A 21,834-nucleotide genomic window follows, 5' to 3' on the forward strand; every position below is an offset into this window, starting at 1 on the left:
ACCTTTGGTCACTCATGCCAATGCCAAACGTCGGTTTCAATGGTGCAAGGAGGGCAAATCTTGGGCTGTGGACAATGTGAAACATGTATTGTTCTCTGATGAGTCCACCTTTACTGTTTTCTCCACATCCAGGAGAGTTACGGTGTGGAGAAGCCCCAAAGAAGCACCACCCAGACTGTTGCATGCCCAGAGTGAAGCATGGGGGTGGATCAGTGATGGTTTGGGCTGCCATATCATGGCATTCCCTTGGCCCAATACTTGTGCTAGATGGGCACATCACTGCCAAGGACTACCGACCCACTCTTGAGGGCCATGTGCATCCAATGGTTCAAACATTGTATCCTGAAGGCGGTGCCGTGTATCAGGATGACAATGCACCAATACACACAGCAAGACTGGTGAAAGATTGGTTTGATGAACATGAAAGTGAAGTTGAACATCTCCCATGGCCTGCACAGTCACCAGATCTAAATATTATTGAGCCACTTTGGGGTGTTTTGGAGGAGCGAGTCAGGAAACATTTTCCTCCACCAGTATCACGTAGTGACCTGGCCACTATCCTGCAAGAATGGCTTAAAATCCCTCTGACCACTGTGCAGGACTTGTATATGTCATTCCCTAGACGAATTGACGCTGTATTGGCCGCAAAAGGAGGCCCTACACCATACTAATAAATTATTGTGGTCTATAACCAGGTGTTTCACTTTCATTGTCCAACCCCTGTATGTATCTATACAGTGCCTTGCGAAGGTATTCGGCCCCCTTGAACTTTTCAACCTCTTGCCACATTTCAAGGTTCAAACACAAAGATATAAAATTCGAATTTTTTGTGAAGAATCAACAACAAGTGGGACACAATCGTGAAGTGGAATGAAATTTATTGGATGTGTCAAACTTTTTTAACAAATAAAAAACTGAAAAGTGGGGCGTGCAATATTATTCAGCCCCTTTACTTTCAGTGCAGCAAACTCACTCCAGAAGTTCAGTGAGGATCTCTGAATGATCCAATGTTGTCCCAAATGACTGATGATGATAATTAGGATCCACCTGTGTGTAATCAAGTCTCCAAATAAATGCACCTGTTATGTGATAGTCTCAGGGCTCTGTTGAAAGCGCAGAGAGTATCATGATGACCAAGGAACACACCAGGAAGGTCCGAGATACTGTTGTGGAGAAGTGTAAAGCCGGATTTGGATACAAAAAGATTTCCCAAGCTTTAAACATCCCAAGGAGCACTGTGCAAGCTATCATATTGAAATGGAAGGAGTATCAGACCACTGCAAATCTACAAAGACCCGGGCGTCCCTCTAAACTTTCATCTCGAACAAGGAGAAGACTGATCAGAGATGCAGCCAAGAGGCCCATGATCACTCTGGATGAACTTCAGAGATCTACAACTGAGGTGGGAGAGTCTGTCCATAGGACAACAATCAGTCGTACACTGCACGAATCTGGCATTTATGGATGAGTGGCAAGAAGAAAGCCATTTCTTTAAGATATCCATAAAAAGTCTCGTTTAAAGTTTGCCACAAGCCACCTGGGAGACACACCAAACATATGGAAGAAGGTGCTCTGGTCAGATGAAACCTAAATCAAACTGTTTGACCACAATGCAAAATGATATGTTTGGCGTAAAAGCAACACAGCTCATGACCCTGAACACACCATCCCCACTGTCAAACATGGTGGTGGCAGCATCATGGTTTGTGTCTGCTTTTCATCAGGAGGGACAGGGAAGAAGGTCAAAAGTGATGGGAAGATGGATGGGGCCAAATACAGGACCATTCTGGAAGAAAACCTGTTGAGACTGGGACGGAGACTGGGACGGAGATTTATCTTCCAACAAGACAATGATCCAAAACATAAAGCCAAATCTACAATGGAATGGTTCACAAATAAACGTATCCAGATGTTGGTATGGCCAAGTCAAAGTCCAGACCTGAATCCAATCGAGAATCTGTGGAAAGAGTTGAAGACTGCTGTTCACGAACGCTCTCCATCCAACCTCACTGAGCTCGAGCTGTTTGCAAGGAAGAATGGGCAAGAATTTCAGTCTCTTGATGTGCAAAACTGATAGAGACAAACCCCAAGCGACTTGCAGCTGTGATTGCAGCAAAGGGTGGCGCTACAAAGTATTAACGCAAGGGGGCCGAATAATATTGCACGCCCCACTTTTCAGTTTTTTATTTGTTAAACAAGTTTGACACATCCAATAAATTTCAATCCACTTCACGATTGTGTCCCACTTGTTGATTCTTCACAAAAAATTAGAATGTTATATCTTTATGTTTGAAACCTGAAATGTGGCAAGAGGTTGAAAAGTTCAAGGGGGCCGAATACTTTCGCAAGGCACTGTATATATGTAGAGTCCCCTTTTACTCTGATACCCCTAAATTAAATGTTCTTCAAAGGAAGTGGATGCTTTTGCAATGCACAGTGGAGTCAGTGCAATATAAATGTCTAGTGTTCTCAAACTGTGGTGCAAGTACCACAGATGGCAGTTGGACTGCCTTTAGTGGTATGCAGGAGAAATGATATTAATTTGTTAAATGCGTATGAATAGATATTTCATTACCTCTGAGGGTGAAACTTGAATAGGAAATTTTCATCAAACCAACTTAACCATGTTGCTCCAAGTTCAGAAACCCGAATTTGCTACTGTTGGTGTGAAAGATTTAATGACACACAAATTGTCAGTGAAAATAACCTTTACACTTGCAGCCAATGAATAAAAATGTTTTTTGTATGTTTGTTAACAAACTGAAGAAATCAAAGTTCTGTTATAATACTGTAATAATGTATGTTAAGCTGGCGGTTTGGAAAATTTGGGATCTGAGGTGCTGTTTGTTTGTGCTATCTAAACATTTTTTCATTCCAACACTCTTTTTAATGGGATGATCCATTTTTCAGTAATTCCTACGTTACTTTTAGGATAATTATGAGAAAGGAAGGTTCAACAAATATTAATGTGTTCCATTACTACTTACCACTTGTTCAAACTCTCCCTGTCTATCCTAGATGCTCCCCGTGTGGAAATCATCAAATCTCTTGCAGTCCCTCAGGAGGGCCAATACTTAAAGCTGGAGTGTGTCTCCAGAGGAAACCCATCGTAAGTCTTTTCCTTTATCCATAATTTGAGTTCAGTCTGTTTTATTGTATTCTGCATGCATTCTTGTTGTAAGTTGGACCTTTTTTCAAACAAATTCTTAAATAACAGACCAGATCCTGTGATGTGGACGAAGGATGGCGGTGAACTTCCCGACCTTGACAGGATAATTGTCGAAGGGAGGGAGCTCACCTTTACTTCACTCAACAAGACAGACAATGGCACCTACCGCTGTGAAGCCAGCAACCACCTGGGGACCAGCAGCACTGAATATGTACTCTACGTGTATGGTGAGTTCAAGGGAAAGGTTGATGTGTGGGTTATTGTGTTCTATGTACTGATATACAAAAATAAAGGTACAGAATTATCTTTTTCAGATAATTATCTAACCATATTAAAAAAGAAATAGGTTAAATAAGCAACAACATACAAAAGGACTTATTGAATTTAATCTACACTCCACATACATAGCAGAAAAAGGGTTGCACAAACAGGATTAATATACTTCCTGATTTGCATACTGCATAACTACAAAAAACTGATTAGGGGTGCCATATTTCACCAGGAAAATATGGGCCTCAGGTGCCACAAACGCCACCAGTGCTTTTCCTTAAATAAACTTTTGTCCCAGATCCTCCACACAGTGTCACACACACACACACACACACACACACACACACACACACACACACCTAGAGGGAAATGTGTGAGGGAGGCAGAATTTAGTGCTGTGTTGTCAAGAATATCATGATAAGTAATTCCTAGTAACGCCAGAGGAGGTGGAGGATAAAGCGACTCACTGTCAGGGAAAACAGATAGTTCTTTCTTCCTTCCGTTCCTGCTCTGCCATTTGTCTCTTGGTATTAAGTAATAAAAAATACAAAAGGGAACAAGCAGAACAGTGTCAACTGAGCGTCGGTGATGTTAGACAGCTTGTAAGGACTGACAAAAAGAAACGAAAGTATCTTACAGCAGATCAATAACAGATTACATGAATGTTGGTACGTTCAAGTGTGTTACATCTGCTAGATCTCAAACCAGAGTTCTTTTAATACTACACAAGAAAAAATATGTTCTGTGTTAAGTGATGCTTGCCTAAATACTTTGTGAAAAGAAGAGCAAAATGTTGAACTGAGAAGACAGAATGGGTAGGGATGACACCGGATGAAAAACTATTAACCAAAAAAAAAAAAAACTAGCAAAGGAAAACCTAACAAGTGGTTTTCAAAACTTTGTTGCCAATTTCTGATCTCTGGTTTTTGTAAAGCTTTGACCAGCAGATACTATTTATCTAATTCCAGTTTCTTTTTAGGGCCCATAATATCAGATCTGTATAACAGGGTTTTCACTTAAAAATGTCTTTAGTGTTTTATATTTACTTTAACTTTAATTAGAAAGGGACAAAGTGTAAATGTAACCATTTTTATGCGTTTCCAACAAACTGCTAACATTTCCAGATCCAGCATTCATATTAAGGTTACTCAATTGAATAAAAGTGAACAACTTTGCTGCAGTACTTTCAGCTTTCCTGTTATCTGTTCAAAAGTTCACTCTCACTCAGTCTAAATGGAATACAGACATATGACATGTCTTAAAAAGTACATTTACCAGTTTTTAACATATTTCAACATATTTCCTTAGCGTCATGCAAATATGTACGTACTTTGACCTAATTTTAAACATCACGCTGATACTGAATAAAGCTAACTTTGAGCCTTCTTCCCTCAGTAACAGCATCCACACCAACGAGTTTTGCTGTTACCATGATCTGGTAGTTTTGAGTTTTCCACCAGTCCAGTCACTGGCGAGAGCCGATCAAATCACATTTTGCCATGTAAATGACATTATCAGAGTTACCAAATTTGGCGAATATTCTGAAAACACTTCTAAAAAAATTCAACAGACACAAAAATGATTAAAAAGAGTTAGACGTTTTATACAAGCAGCATTCTCTATGCTCTGAAAACATACTTATTATCTAAAACCGTTTCCCATCAGACTTGATTCAACTTATTGAAGAAAATCACAAAAGCACTAACGCTGGTGACACACTACATCCTTCTTTGTGAGATTTCTAATTTGAAATGGTCTTCATCAGTCCACACTAATTGTTGACAGGTGGGAAGGCGAGTTGGCAAAACATTTGTTAGTGTAAGAGGGGGTAAAGACAGGAGTCTGTTTTCGAGGAGCAGTCCCGATTTGACTTCTGTTGCTGTCGATCAAATGTGTTTGAATCTTTTCAGCTGAATCTGCTTATAATTTGGTATTGTGAACTAAATACTGACCTAACTGTGGATGGATGCTGCCAAATCTTAGACATAAAAGTAAAAATGCTCTTGAATCTTTTAAAGGTTTAACAGTATATGAAGTAAAATTTGTTCATTTTGCCAGTGGTGAGTTTAAAGAATCAACATTTATAATTAAAACATTTTCTAATTAAAAGAAAGTGGTTTACCATGAATTCTAATTGTTTATACGATGCTGTCTAAAAACGATAGCGTTGTCTTTCAAGTTTAAATAATCATTTATTTTGAGTAAAGGATAACATTGAAAGTTATGCCGCAACCCACTTACAATCTTATATCTAAAATATATATATACCAAATTGTGGGATAAATTGAAGTACTTTGAATTACATTTCTTTTTTTACTTTAGGGGGTGAGAAAAAAACAAAAACTGTCGTAATTTTGAAATATCATCTACTGCCACCACCTACTAGTATGTTTGTTCACCCTTTAAAAAGTGGTCCTCACAGGAGTTTGATAGATTCAGTAGGCTGTATTTGGAGCAATGAAACCTGTAGACTGTGATCCCCCAACAGGCCCAGTTGTTAAGTATGGGACCCTCACTTTTTTTCAGTCATGATATAAAAATCTGCTGAAACTAGTCTGCTGGTGTTTCTTTTCAAAATCTGTGAATACTTTGAAGGTTATGTAGTGTGTCACTAGCTTTACACATTATTGGATCAAATTAAAATAGTTCATGTCATACTGGAATGTCATATTTTATCTACAGAAAAAGCTAACTTATGATTGCCAGTATCTCTAGCTATAATTTGTCATCTAGTGTTAATGTAGCAGATTAATTGCAAACATAGAAATTAGCATTTTTCTAAATGCTATATGATTTTTTACAGATAATTTCAGATGTAATAGTAATAATTACAAGTGTATTACTGGCATAATTAGCTAAATGGTCTATTTATGCATTCAAAGCCACAAATTAGGATCGGGCCTGGCTAATTATGGATACCATCTAATATTTATGATTCTTTTCACCTTTTGTCGTATTTAAATCTGTTATGGGAGCTATAAAAAAGCAACATCTAGTGTGACTTACACAAGCAGAGTTCAGACCGAGCAAGAGAGCTTTGAATAAATCTCATCTCAATGATAAAAATAAACTTATAGATGCAAATTAGGTTTAAATACTATCAGTAGTTTACAATATTCAATGATTTAGCATTAACCATTTATCAACTCCTTCAACAAATCCCTTCATTAATTTTTTGACTAATAGACAAAATGTGGCAACTCTGGTTTAATTAATGTGCTTTACACACACCATGTGTCTGTGCCTAACAATTCCTTTAAATGCCAGCTGAAGCTAACAGCTACAACCAATGCATATAATGACGCAGATGATATTAAACTGACAAATTCTGCTCCACAAAAAAGGCTATTGGGTACAGCAGGGTCAAAGAGGCCTATTCAGATTCATTACTTGTTCGCCTGAAATGGCACCAAGTCTGTTTCTACCATTCATTAGTGATTAGCACACCTTTTAGCCTTTTACAACTGCCTCCATTATTCTTGAGAAATACCTTTTTAATGGTCCCCCTCCAACAGGGAGACATTTTCTCTCCTACCCATTTCCTGCAGACATGCAGTTAGCTGCTCAGTGAGTCATGATCAAATGTCACCAAGACACAGAGGATGGTTGGCCCTGAGAAAGACGACCACAGCCAATTAAAAGCCTCTGGCTCACCATAAAATGCAGAGTGACATAAACATTAAAGCCAAGGTGATAGTGTAACCTCATTAACTTGGTCACACAATGTTTCAGTCCATTTTTCTCTTTGGCCTGATCGCATGACAGCAAGAAACGCTTTCTACCATGAAGTAGCATGAAGTCTGCGGTAATGATGACCTGACCACCTCTTCTGAAAGCACCCTTGAAAATGTGTAATTTGCACAGATCTTTTGTCAAATTAATGTCTTCATTTGGTGGAATTTGACTTTCTCTAGAGAGATCAGACAGCATTAGCAGATTCAATTCAAGGTTATTTTTGTTCCACTGCTAAAAAAAAGGCCCCACATTTAAAGATGGTTTTTTAAGATCACTACAAGGAAAATAAAAAACTGGGGTTTTAGCTGATCATGTATGTTGTGTTCTCTTTGCTTTAAAAATATACATATACTAGGGCTACTTCTACCTTTGCAAAAACCATTGCAGTTTTTTCATTAAAATGTGTAGGTGCCAAGTCAGCACATGTGCTTTTATACAGGTTTGGAGACCCTACTGAGACCTAGCAGGCTGTTTGTTTAAATAAGGTTTTGTCTATAGCTTTGTCTCTACCCTACACCTTATCTTTTCATACATTGGACCTTTATGAATTTAGTGAAAAACTGATACTATATTTTTAGTACAAATAGATAGAGAGTAATATGTCAGCATTTAGAGTAGAATTGCCAGTAACATGCTCTAAATGGTTCATAGTTCAGTGAAAAAAAAACATTTACAGGAATATACTGGAAACACCTTTCAGTTATTTACAGTGTTCATTTGTGTTGTTTAATAAGGAGACCGGGGATGGTTGTAGCATGGATCAGTTGTAACACTTTCATTTTCTCCTGTCAGGAACAAGTTACAAATCATGTGATTTACTTTCTGCATTATAGCCCATAGGAAAAAGTAACACCCTACAGCAGATATGCAAGTTTAGGGGGTAATGTTTAAGCTTTTTGATTTTATTCTTGTTCATGGTTCCAAGAGTCTGGGTTAATTTTATCAACCATAAAAATGCTCAAATGTGCACCCTCTGTATTATACATACACTGCATTGCTAAATTATTTCACCACTTAAAATTTCCCACATTTTTCCATATTTTGCATTCTTTATGAAAGAAAACTAACGCTGCACATGACCCTGAATACACCATTCCCAAAGTGACACAAGTTGGTGGCAGCTTCATAAAGTGGAGATCAAACTTGATGGAAAGACAAATGGAACTAAATACTGGGCAACCCTGGAAGAGAACCTGTCAGAGGCTGCAAAAGACTCAAGACTGGGTCACAGGTTCACCTTGCCGCAGGACTAATATCCTAAACATAGAGCCAGAGCTACAAAGCAATTTAGATCAAAGCATGTTCATGTTTTAGAATCCCTAGAATTATGGTAATAGTTTTAAATTGCTCTTTATAGAGGCTTCCCTCAGTCTGACTGAGCTTGACCTTATTTGGAGATAAATTCGCAAAATTCTACTCTGCAGTTTAGCAAAGCCGGTAGAGGCATACCTCGAAGTCTTCAAACAGGTGTATCTACAAAGTATTGAGTCAGGGGGTTGAATGCATATGTATGCCTACTTTCTTCAGATTTTTATTTGTGCATCACAAGAATGTGTGATGTTGTGTAAGTATTTTACATGAAATTCAAGTACATTGAAGACTGTGGTTGGAGTGTGACAGAATCTGAAAAAGTCAAAAGAGCAGTCAATTATTTTGCAAGGTACTGTAAGGTGAAGCCAAAAAAAAAAACCTGGGTTCAGCATATGACTTGTAGTCTGGCCCCATGAGGCCTTTGTTGCAGGAGGTACACACTTGCCTGACCAGTGCAACTTCAAGTGCAAAATAAGACAAGCAAAAACACACTCCAATTTTCAATTGTTACCATTTGTACATTTATTATTAGGTCTGTGTTCAGAGATCATACTGGCTTCACAGATACACATATCTTTTGGTGGCAGCCTAATAATGTGGAGATAAAAACATTTCCAGTATCAGAACTTTAATAGAATTCTTCTTTCATTCTGTTACATCTTATGGTATTTTACATAACCCAACTTTGACTAACCCCATCTGAGACTAAACTATGCAGATGTTCTGTTTGTCCCTGAGATAACTGCTAAACCATTTAATAGCAGGCACATGTAACTAGTGTGTATCATATTTTAAATATTCTGACCATTAACAGCTCCAGGTTACATAAACAAATGTCACTAATGTTGAACTATCCCCGGTCTCCCAAACGTCACTTTTCTGTGTGAATTCATTTGTTGTTGTATTATTTTTGTGTATATATGTCTGTCTGTGCCCTTCACCAGACGCCCCCACCACCCTGCCTCCATCCACCACACCCCCCCTACATCCCATCCCTCCAGATCCTACTGTTCAGTTAAGCACCCACGCCTCAGACCTCACAGTCACTGGCAGCAGAGGTACAGTAACACCCCACACATTTCCACAACCTGCTCAGCATGACACTTTATATTTCCCTTTTCTTCTTTACACTTGCATCTTCTTCTCTTCCTGTTCAAGTTTTTGCCTTAATACTTTTTCTCACCTCTTAGACATTTTTAGTCTTATAAAGTTTCAAACAAGATGTATGCTTTTAATCAACAGTGATACATGCACATAACATTAACATACTACATCTACTTTCCATGTGGTATTTCAAAGAGTGGAGGGCATCTGGACCTTAAAGCATCAAAACAACAGATTTTAAGTGAGATGGGGTGGAATACTGTTAGGGTGTTTCTTTCTGGAAAACGTAAAAATCTCTAAATCCTGCTTCAGACCAAATAAAAACTGCCCCCCAGTATCCACAGCCTTCATGATTATTTGAATGCAGCTGGATTGTGGAAAATCAGGAAAACCTAATTCCAGTACAAAGACAATCATGGTATTAGTGCAATCACAGTATTGGCCTAATAGTTTTTTCACAGCTGCCTTCCCAGCCATCAGTGCTACTACCACTGATAATAACAACTGCTGAATTTCCTATAAAGATAGGTTTCTGCACCTCCATCATCAGTTTCATTCTCTTTGTAGTGGAAAAAACATTAGAGAGGAGGCAAATAGTAAAGTACAGCAGAGAACCAAACATGCCTTCATGCTCAGTAATTGTATTCTTGCTCTGTGCGATGTGCGCATATCTCGGGAACAATCAGCAAGAATCATCCACACAAGGATTGTATGTAAATCGTAAATGATAGAACATATATCGTGCCTTTCCAGTCATTCAACCACTCGAAACGCTTTATACTAGAGCCACATTCACCCAATCGCACTCACTACACGCACACATTCGTACACTGATAGGCAGATTGGCAGACAACTTCAGGGTTATGTGCCTTCCCCAGGGTCACATCATTATCTGGCAAGAGGAAGCTGGAATTGAACCCACAACTTTCGAGTTGTAAGACGGCCACTGTTCCCAGTAAGCCACAGTCCCACTGAGCCACAGTCAGTGATCAATTTAATATTTATTGATCATTGTGAGCTGATGACACCAAGCACATGAAAATGTATGTTGCAATTATTGTATACTTGTATTATAAACTCCATGATGCACTGCTTGTGTTTCTTTCTGCTTTTCCAGAGGTACATTTTGCATTTCAACTGCAACCTAAAAATCTCACAACTTTCTGTGGTTAACCAGTTTATGTGCAGTTTGGAGGAGTGTGTGCTTCTCTACAGCTTTAAGATGAATTTCTAAGTGCAAGGTCGCTGAAGTCATGGTTCGGTTCTATATTAAATGGTGTTGAGGTTGTGAATTGTAAGATTCTCCAAGACTAAGAAGATCTCTTAAAGACTAAACATTCATATTCCAGCTTTTTTTTATGTTGTGGTGTGGTCTCAGTCTTGCACAAAGAGCCCCTTATGGGAAATTCCAGCTAATCACTATTTACAAGATTGTTCATTCAAGAGCATACCCATATTTTTGATCTCTTGAGGTAGAATTTCAGGGATATATGCACCTATTTGTTTGCTCTTACTCTTAAGAAATTGGCAGAAAGTTGTCTTTACTGTCAGCATTTACTAAACAAGGTATTGGTGATATTTAGCTCTCTTTTGCCTTTTTTAGCTACAGTATATACAGTCATATTCAATAAATTAGAATAGTATTGAAAAGTTTAATTATATTAGTAGCCTTCCAAACAATACACATTATATAGAATAATTGCACACTGACGCGCACTTTCAAGCCTTTAGTTATGTTAATTGTGCTGATTTTGTGCTTACAACTAATGAAAACACAACATTTAAGATTAATACATTACAACAGGCCAATAAAAAATCGGAACGCATATTATAATTTTTTGAATATGACTTTATTTTCTTGTTTTCCATTTGACTTGATCCCCCTTTTCAGAACGTAAAACCGTTTGTACTAAAATGAGTTTCAAGTCTTCCAAAAAGTCTAATGAAACAGTTATGCATTTAAAGGAGCCATCCGAGATATTTTGGGTACCTAAGCAAGATCCCTGCTGGAAGCCCCCTAATGGACCCTCTAGAAGAAGCTGGAAGACATGACTGGGAAGTGGGGCGTTTTGGCATTGCTGCAACCGAAATAAATTGTATTGTAAATTTTAGACAAGTTTTACTGAGAATGTAAACTGAAGACATACATATAAGATATTTTTAACTTTCCTGTAACAATTTTTTTCACAAAACATTCAGTTGAATGTGTTAAAGGCTAAATACACTAATCATTTCCCTTTTTGCAGGGCTCCTAAAAAGATAGGTTCAAGATATATTTTTTCCCACCATAGATATAATTAAGATTACCCTCACTCTACCCTGACTTTGGCTGTTCCATATCCCCAATCTCAGAATTATTTTTACTCTATCGCTCATCCTTTCTGCAAATTACCATCTTATAAGTCTCACAGGACACTTGAGTCCCCCTCCACATTTCCTCTAGTTTTTTGTTTCGGCTTTCACTGTTCTCTCCTCTGTCTACCCTTCATCTCTCTGAAGATCTTCTTTGATAACTGGCTTCCGACACAATGTTGGATGTTCATCACCGGTGTGCTTTGGTTTCTTCTCTGATGTCTGGTTAGGTAGTTCAGGGACACAAGGAATGTTGAGCTTTTCCGTTGTATCTTGTGGAAATCTACATATCGGAATTCTTTGCTGCATTTTCAGTCACAGGATACCACCCTTTTTGTTTTCAGGTGTTTACTTGATTTATTACCACTTCTTTTTACAGCCTTGGGATGAAAGCAAATGTCTGAGGAGTTATACAAACCCCCCTGATGTTTTGTCTTTTTAATAAAGTCAACTGCCTGTGTGGAGAAAATACACATTTTGGCTTCAGCTCTATTGGCTCTATGCAAAATATTAGCATATTATGACAAGCCCTTTTAGGAGTGTCAGTTTCATTTTAGTGCCCTACCTAAACAACTCTTGTTTTTTTAACAAAAAGTACAAGACCTAAACTGAAAATGAAACATTTTTGCATCAAAACAATTTAAAGAAATCAAAAGCTCCCGATCAGAATGCATTATTTTTACTTCAATCTACGACTTATAGGTAAACTGTTGGAAAATGTCTTGAGTATTTGTAGTTACTTGACAGATATACTTACCTTCAACTGTTTGTTTTCCAGCAGTGTTGCTTAATTTAAATCATAAATGATTAATCTTTATTGTCAAATGTACACGGTGGTAAATTAACATTTAGGAAAATTGTGTTTTTACTACACACACTTAATAGCTCAATTGCAGCACTAAATTAGTTAATTTTAGACATATTAATAGATGTGAAGCATTTCTTTATGTAAATACATTATTGCATTTGTTTTTTTATAAGTGTTTCTAAATAACTACATTTTAAACTGACATAAAGCTCTTTAAGACAGAATCTTAGATCACAGTGTTAGCCTTATGTGTCCCTTTATTTAAAGCCACTGTATGTTGTAGTAGGTTATAGGTTGTAGGTTGAAGTATTGCAATCTTTTAAGAAGCCTATATGCCTCACTTGTAAATGCCTATTTTACAGAAGATATATGATATTTTTGTGTGCTTTTTAAGAAAGGACAGACATTACAATCCTATCTCAGAAAATCCATGGCTTGAGTCTAAGTTTAGGATTTTCAGACTTTCAGATTAATCCATTTCATTCCTGTACAATACACATATAGTCTAACTGTTAAACTATATGTTTGTGTTTTTGTGTTGATTTGGACTGCCTTGAATTGCAGTTGGACCAAACTGGATTCAATAATACTGCATTTGAATGGCAAAAGACATTTGTTTTAATTTTGGGTGCTGTAAATACATGGAATCAAACTTAGCTAGAGGAAAACAGAACTTGCATAGCATGCATGAGAAGGCTAATGAACAGAAACTGTAAATGGTTAATAGTAAAGGAAGGAGCCAGATGCAGACTGATAAAAGACAGACAGACAAAAAGTCAATATGCAAATAAACAATAATAATTAATTAATCCAACTGCAAGACATGGACCGATAGCATTACACAAGCTAAAGACCAGACATAAAGAAAAATGCTGGCCCCCTCACTTTTCATCATCCTCCTTTAACCACTTTTGTTTAAAACATGATGGTTCTACAAACCTGGACACAACTGAAAAGTAAATTTGTAAAATCAAGTTGTATATCATTTAGGTTCTGGGGGATAAGATTTAGGGTAGCAAGGTCAAAACACACCTTAACAGCCCAACGTAGCTGTTTGAATCAAGACCAATAGAACTGAATCTAATAAATGTACAAACTTTAATGTAAGCATGTAAGTATAATTTGAAAATAGTATTTTTAAATATCTGCTTTTGATGACACTCTGATTGTCAGAATTATTTATGTTTAATTTATGTTTTATTTAATGAATATTTTAATTATCTTCTGTTGAACTCTAATTAATGCATTTTAAAATGTAGATTCATTTTACATTTATAAAAACATTGCCATATTCCACAAATTCTAATTCCTCTTGACCAAGTTTGCCTTTTAGTTTGAAAGACACACATCTAATCATCAGAACTGTATCCTGCAAGGACTGATGTATAGCTGCAGGATGTGATTCACTTTAATAATGAGATGCTGGCAGGTATGGCCAAGACTCACACTCCTTCAATAGCCCAGCCAGCCTTAATAGGTATAATAGCTCTTGCTCTAAGTATCAAGTCCATGTAGTATAATCAGACCTTCCCCAAAGGTTGAATCACGTACAAGGGTTTCTCTTGTGTTTAAAATATTTACCATTCACTTCCCATAATCTGCATTCGCGTGGCCAACCTCGGCTCTGTAGCTCTTTATTGCTTTGGAAAAAGGACCAACCGAGAAGGCAGCAATTATTAATGCCCCAATGTCTGGGCCTGTGGAGAAGAAGGGAAAAACCTAAAATAATACCCAGCTAAAGCCTTGCAGAGTTAAAGTTCTCTTTTCTGAGCCCAGTGGTTGTTCCCCAAGAGGAGCTCATGTTAAAAATATAGAAACTGGAACAGGCTACCAAAGTTTTCTATCAAGCATCATGCCTTTTATTAAAGGTAATCCAAAACACTGAACATAGGTAACAGTCCCGCTTCTACTAAAGCTGAAATGAATAAGGACACACTCAAGGCAGATTCAGGAGGATACCCAAGGGATCAGTAAGGGTTCGATAGTTAGGACTAGCCCCTGAGCTTTCTTGCTTTTTTAAGAGATAGATAGATAGATAGATAGATAGATAGATAGATAGATAGATAGATAGATAGATAGATAGATAGATAGATAGATAGATAGATAGATAGATAGATAGATAGATAGATAGATAGATAGATAGATAGATAGATAGATAGATAGATAGATAGATAGATAGATAGATAGATAGATAGATAGATAGATAGATAGATAGATAGATAGATAGATAGATAGATAGATAGATAGATAGATAGATAGATAGATAGATAGATAGATAGATAGATAGATAGATAGATAAGAGACATTAAGGACCTCCTTCAATCAAACGAGGTGTGAAATGTTTGACAGGTGTGCGGGACTTCCGGTGGCTGGGACATCCTAGGGCGGGACTTCCGGTGGCTGGGCCTTCCTGCGACGTAACCGGATATCATCATTAATCGGATGTTGTCATTAGCCGGATATCATCATTAATCGGATGTTGTCATTAGCCGGATATCATCATTAATCGGATGTTGTCATTAACCGGAAGTTGTCATTACAAGGAAGCGAATCTTTCTAATTGTATGTTTTTAGATGTTTTTTACATCTAAAAACAAAACATGTAGTTTCTCCACTTTAAAAGGTCACTCAATTTAATGCAGGCACATCACACGAAATTCTGATAAGAAGAGAGAACCTGACAGATTGTAAATTCATTTTGTTTTAACACAGGGGGTTATTTAGATGCTATTTAGAAAAGAAGGATGAATTGGCTTCTGTTGTAGAGATGATCTAAAACAGAGAAACCAATGAACTGAAAAAAAATGTTATGAGTGCTCAGCATCCTGTTTCCAAATTAGAAATGGATTCTACAGCTAAAAGACTTTGTTTGGAATCATGAGAGACTCCATTTGGTAAAATGGATGATAATTTTACTTACCTTAAGCTTTTCTTTTTTTCATCTTAGAGCAATAGTTATTGATGATTTAGAGAAAACAGTTTTCTCCTCATTCCACGTGGGAGCCAGAGGTTGTAACCAGTATGACTATGTAAAACGTAACAAGAAACTGAAAAAATTAAAAATAAAGGTTATAAAATCCTCAGACATGTCACTGTTTATTGAATTAAAGCAGACAACTTGTGTATTGTCTCAGACAGTCTTCACACCAACTGTAGTCAAAAGTAATCAAGAGGAAAATAGCACTTTCCTGGCTATAAGTCTGGAGCATTGTCTGACAATACACATCCACTGTTTAATGAATAGATGGGCAGACCTCTAAACATCCACAGGTGTGCATTGTCTCAGACAGTCTTCACACCAACTGTAGTCACAAAGTAATTAAGAGGAAAATAGCACTTTCCTGGCTATAAGTCTGGAGCATTGTCTGACAATACACATCCACTGTTTAATGAATTAACGCGTCTGCGCTGTTGCTGAGGTGTCTCGGGAGGGTATGGCCAAGGGGCGTAACTAAGCGCGCTGAAGGTGGAGCAGTCAGTCATCCCTGGTTCTATCGAGAGATACAGCGCAATCTTTACTGGGAGATCGGCTTCAAATCTGGTAGCTAAAAGTTTATTTTTAACCAATTACACTGAAATATTTTTAGAACACTTGTAAGGAGAAGCTGAAAAAAAAAAATGTCGGAAAATATTTCAGGAAACGAAGAAGGTGAACATTCTGCTTCTATCGAAAGATACAACGCAATCTTCAGTAGTAAGTATTCATCTTTAAGAATTCTTTAAGTGCTTGTGAAAGCTCGTTGGATAATAATAATGTTTAACTTATATTCTTTAGAACCCACGAGTGATGAGCTGGATGGTATCGTTTTTACACAGTCTGACTATGGTAATTATTAACTGCAACAACAACATCTAGTTTAATCAACTGGTGAATGCTATTTTGTGATTTAAAAAATAAATGAGATAAATTCTACTTACAGATTTAACAAGAGACGTATTCCTGAACGTTAGAGAGGTCAGCGTTTGTAACCGTCTGCCTCCAAAAAAATCAAAGTTGAGACGGAAACTTGTCTTTAAAAAAGACAATCCGATCCCAGCGAAACATGAAATAGAGGGCGAAACCATTCATGTACCACAGTCACCTGACCGTGCGCCGGAAAAATTAACAGCTCCGGAAGAGGAGAGTAAGTAAAAAAAAAAAATATATATATATATATATATAACAATGTTTTAATAACATTGAAATAAGGAGACCTTTTACCATCCCGCCTCCCTGCCCTGGTCATGTTCCTGATCTTGCTACAATCTATATAAACATCATGCATATTCTCACTGAATTAGCCGATACTGCAAGATCTTTAGCTAGACGTAACGATGTTGTGCAGCTAGAATTAGTCGGGGAAAATCTGAACCGTAACATCACGTTTACCATTAACGATGATGGGAATATGATTCTGCCTGCTTTTGAGAATTTTCTGGATGAGTTAGTACAGTCCAACGCTGAAATGCCTGCAGATAATAACCTGGAATTTGTTCTACAGGTAGTTAATGACCCTGCAGGAGGGTCAAAACGTAAGGTTAAAGGAACGTTAGACTGTGAACTGATTAATAAGAAAAAGCGTCACCTGTATATTGTAGATAATACCGGTAATCAGTTATGCTTTGCCATAAGTCTTGCACACGTCTCTGACTCTAACCTTACTGATAATCAGGCTTTAGAGCTGGGGAAGGAGTGGCAACGCAGGGCTGGTTTAGATGATCAGACAGCAGTAACTTTCAGCGACATTGGTAAATTTGAAAACATTCTAAAGAGAAAAATTGTAGTGTTTCACAGAACCGTTACAGACTCTGCAGCTCTGTGTAAATTTGAGACCAGTTTCCCTGATCGATCAAACCCTCTGTTTCTGCTGTTATTTCAAGGTCACTACTATGGGATAAAAAATCTCAAGGGTTTTATAGGATCGAGATACATCTGTGCATATTGTTACGGGAGCTATGAAAAGCCAGACACACACCATTGTGAAGGCTATTGTCCGGTGTGTCACTCATACCAGTGTATGCGTGAAATTAACGAACCTGTCGCCTGTGCAGGTTGTCACAGAATCTGTCGTAACTCTTCTTGTTTCAGTAGACACAGGGAATCTCGCAAAAGACCTAGTGCTGACAGGCCCATGAGTGACTGTGAGTTGGTAAAACTGTGCAAGGTGTGCAAAAGGATATACGTTATTCCGATCAGCAAGCAGGATAAACCACACGTGTGTAATGTAAAATGCCGTATTTGTGGTGAGAATATACCTCCTGATTTAGATGTGACGTGCGATGGTCATCTGTGTTACATTCAAACCGCCCAAGCCTATAATCAGTTAGATGATAAACTGTTTTTTTATGATTTTGAATGCTTCATTGACGAGAACGGTGTGCACATCCCCTATCTGGTCTGTGTTAAAACGCTGAAAGGTGAGGAATGGCATGCTTATGGATTGAATTGCACCCAAAAATTACTTCTCCATTTCAGGAGACCGATGTACAGAAGCTTTACCTTAATAGCTCATAACGCACGTGGGTATGATAGCTACCTGATTATCACAGCTATGCTGCAGTTAGGCATTAAACCTCATCTCATCATGCAGGGAAGTAAAGTTCTCTGTTTAACCGACCCTGATTACAGGTTAAAATACATTGATAGTCTGTCCTTCATGTGTATGAAGCTTAGTTCGATGCCGAAAGCATTAGGTTTTAGTGATAAGACCAAAGGTTTTTTCCCCCACCTATTCTCGTCTGAGCAACATCTCCAGTATGTGGGGTCTTTTCCTCCTCCATCCTCCTACGCTGTAGAACGCATGAGCCTTCAAGAACAACAGGTGTTTAGCAGCTGGTACAGAGAAGCGAGCAAAGGGGTCTTTGACTTTGAGAAGGAAGCTCTTCGTTATTGTAAAAATTATGTGGACATTCTTTGTCAAGGTTGTGTTAAATTCAGGGATGAGTTCTTTAAGGAGACAAGTGTGGATCCGCTTAAATGCGTCACGATAGCCTCAGCCTGCATGAAGGTTTTTGTAACCAATTTCCTTCCTCCTAAAACCTTGGCCATCCCCTCACCTCTGGACTACAGGTGTAGTAGTAAGACGTTTTCCAGCACGTCCATTCAATGGCTTGGCTGGATTTCAGACAGCAGAAAAATTGACATCGAACATGCATTAAACATGGGGGAAAGGAAAATTGGTCCATATTCTGTGGATGGGTATGCAGAGATTAACGGTGTCAAAGTTGCGTTTGAATTTTACGGCTGTTTTTTCCACAGCTGTAAAAAGTGTTACATGCCTCATGACAAATGTCCGTTGAGAGGGGTCGCATTTGAACAGTTTTACGCAGCCACTGTTGAGAGAAGCAAGGTGCTCCAAACTGTGTACGGTCTTCGTCTCGAGGTTATCTGGGAGCATGAGTGGACTGAAATGAAAAAATCAGACCCAGGGGTGATCAGCTTTCTTGAGAAAGTTAATGCACCCGAACCGCTATCACCCCGAGATGCTCTGTATGGTGGACGCACCTGTCCTATGAGGTTGAGGTACACAGCGGGGGCAGGTGAAACTGTACACTATGTGGATTACACATCTCTGTACCCCTATGTAAATGCAAGCTGCGTCTTTCCCCTCGGGCACCCCACCATCATTTACAAAGATTTTGATGACCCCAGCAGCTACTTTGGCCTCATCAGAGCTGTGGTCTACCCCCCACGAGGGCTCTTTTTCCCTGTTTTGCCTTACAGAACATCCCAAGGTAAACTGGTGTTTACTCTCTGCTGCACATGTACTGAAATAAATAACCAGTCAGGTCCCTGCAGGCATAATGATGAGGACAGAGCTCTGACAGGTGTGTGGGTGAGTGTAGAGTTTTGTAAAGCGCTGCAGTGTGGTTATCGCCTAGCTAAAATCACTGAAGTTTGGCATTTTGAGAAGACCAGCGACACAATCTTTAAAGGTTACATTCACTGCTTTTTAAAGGGTAAGCAGGAGGCTTCAGGCTACCCATCTGAAGCGGTGGATGAGGAGAGCAGGTCAAAGTATGTCGCAGACTACAAACTTCACCAGGGTATCCAATTAGACGCAGGCAAAATCGAGGTGAACCTTGCCAAAAGACAGGTAGCAAAACTGTGCTTAAACAGCTTTTGGGGAAAGTTTGCGCAGCGAAGTGATCTGTCTCAGACCACAGTCATCACTAACCCTGATGAGTTTTTCAGCTTCATGTTCTCGAGTAAATACAGGGTTAACTACTTCCATTTCTTCAACCCTGAAATGTGTGTAGTGCAGTGGAACTACAGCAAACGTGTCATCTCCCCCCCAAGCAAGGTAAACAATGTGTTTATTGCAGCATTCACCACCGCTTATGCGTGTTTAAAACTTCTCAGCAGCATGGAGAAGTTACAGGACAGAGTGATTTATATTGACACAGACAGTTTGATTTATGTGACAAAAAGTGGTGAAACTCCTCTGGAGTTGGGGAATTATCTGGGTGATCTTACTGACGAGCTCGCAGGAGACAGCATTTTGGAGTTTGCATCAACAGGACCCAAGAGTTATGCATATCAAACCAAAAACCAGAAAAAGCTAGTGATACGTGCTAAGGGTATCACTCAGACGCATGAATGCAGCGAGAGGGTCAATTTGGACAGCATCAAAGGGCTGGTCCAGGGCTACTTACAGGGGTCAACTGGGGGTGTCATTGAAATCCCTCAGCACACGATCAGGAGGGATAAAAAGAGATTCTTCTTAAGAAATGCTGCATTTGTTAAAAGGTTTTGGTTGGTGTATGACAAGAGATGCCTTTTTTCTGACGGGACAACTCTGCCTTTCGGTTATTAGAGCATAAGAAGAAGAAGAAGAAAGATAAAATAAAAATGTTGCAATCTGCCAATTTACAGGAGGTTGATTTTGTTCCTAGATTTAGAGCGCCTTTCTCATGTATGATAATAGGACCCAGTGGTTGTGGAAAAACCTTTTTTGTAAAAAGTGTTTTGCAGAACTGTAACCATGTCATGGATGTTGTTCCAGAAAATATTGTGTGGATTTACACATATTTTCAGCCTATGTATGCTGAATTGCAGAAGATGAATAAAAATATAAAATTTGTGGAAGGATTGCCTCATTCTTTTGAAGATGAAAACCTGTTTCCTCCTGATCAGAATCATCTAATTATTCTAGACGATGTTATCGCTCAAGCCTCAGATGATGAAAACGTGATGAAGGTCTGTACCCAGTTTCGTCACCATCGTAATATGAGTGTTATGATGTTGACTCAGAATGTTTTTCATCAAGGAAAGTTCAGTCGCACTATTAGTTTGAACTGTAATTATATGGTGTTGTTTAAGAGCCCGAGAGATAAGCTGCAGCTGAATATACTGGCCCGTCAAATGTTTCCATCTCAAAAGGGTCTCTTCTTGGAGAGTTTTGAAGATGCGACGAGAGAAGCTCATGGATATTTAATCATTGATTTTACGCCTACCTGCCCAGAACATTTCAGATTGAGAACAGGCATACTTCCTCACCAGTGGCCTGCTGTGTATGTGCCCAGAACAAAGTAAGTCATCATGTCTGCACGTATAAAAAGGAATGTACCATTATTCAGAGCCTTGTTTGAGGCCACCCCGCAGAAGCGCAAAGATATTCTTGCACACTGCTCTTCAGGCTCTGTGCGAGATTGCTCTGAATATCCTAAAAGGTAACATTAAACTATCTCCATCTCAACACCGGAAATTGAAGAAGCAAAGAAAAATCATCAGATTGTTGGGTGATAAAAAAAACGGAAAAAAACTAAATAGCTGGCTCTCAAAAGGCAACGAGGTGGTTTTATTCTCCCCATCTTAACGGCTCTTGCTCCCTTGATAGGTGATCTAGTGGGTGGTATAATCAGGAGATAATGTCTCTCAGAACATCGCAGAAGATGTTTCTCATTTCCCCTCATCAATTCAAGCGTCTGACCCAGTCAGACACGTCCATCAGACAGACGGCGGGGGAGAATTTGGATGCTGAAATGAGAGCGATAATAAATGAGCCCGGTTTGACTTATGAAAAAACCAAGAAATATGATGCACTTTTCCAGAGGTATCTGACTCTACTCAAGCAAGGTGTGAAAGAAGAACAGCGGGTAAGTT

General features: G+C 38.6%; 1 protein-coding gene across 3 annotated transcripts in view; it reads left to right on the forward strand.

Annotated features, from left to right (window-relative positions):
- The window catches only part of cadm2a (cell adhesion molecule 2a), a 397,367-nt gene that overhangs the window by 336,485 nt on the left and 39,048 nt on the right, over positions 1–21,834 (forward strand). For 2 of the 3 annotated variants that reach the window (XM_047378822.1, XM_047378823.1), the window contains 3 exons: positions 3,019–3,109; positions 3,218–3,396; positions 9,430–9,543. In XM_047378822.1, the coding sequence (XP_047234778.1) occupies positions 3,019–3,109; positions 3,218–3,396; positions 9,430–9,543 (384 nt within the window). The remainder of the gene's footprint in view (positions 1–3,018; positions 3,110–3,217; positions 3,397–9,429; positions 9,544–21,834) is intronic. The other variant, XM_047378824.1, reaches the window with a different exon arrangement.

The sequence above is a fragment of the Girardinichthys multiradiatus genome, chromosome 11, assembly GCF_021462225.1.
Source record: "Girardinichthys multiradiatus isolate DD_20200921_A chromosome 11, DD_fGirMul_XY1, whole genome shotgun sequence".
In the NCBI taxonomy this organism is placed as follows: Eukaryota; Metazoa; Chordata; class Actinopteri; order Cyprinodontiformes; family Goodeidae; genus Girardinichthys; species Girardinichthys multiradiatus.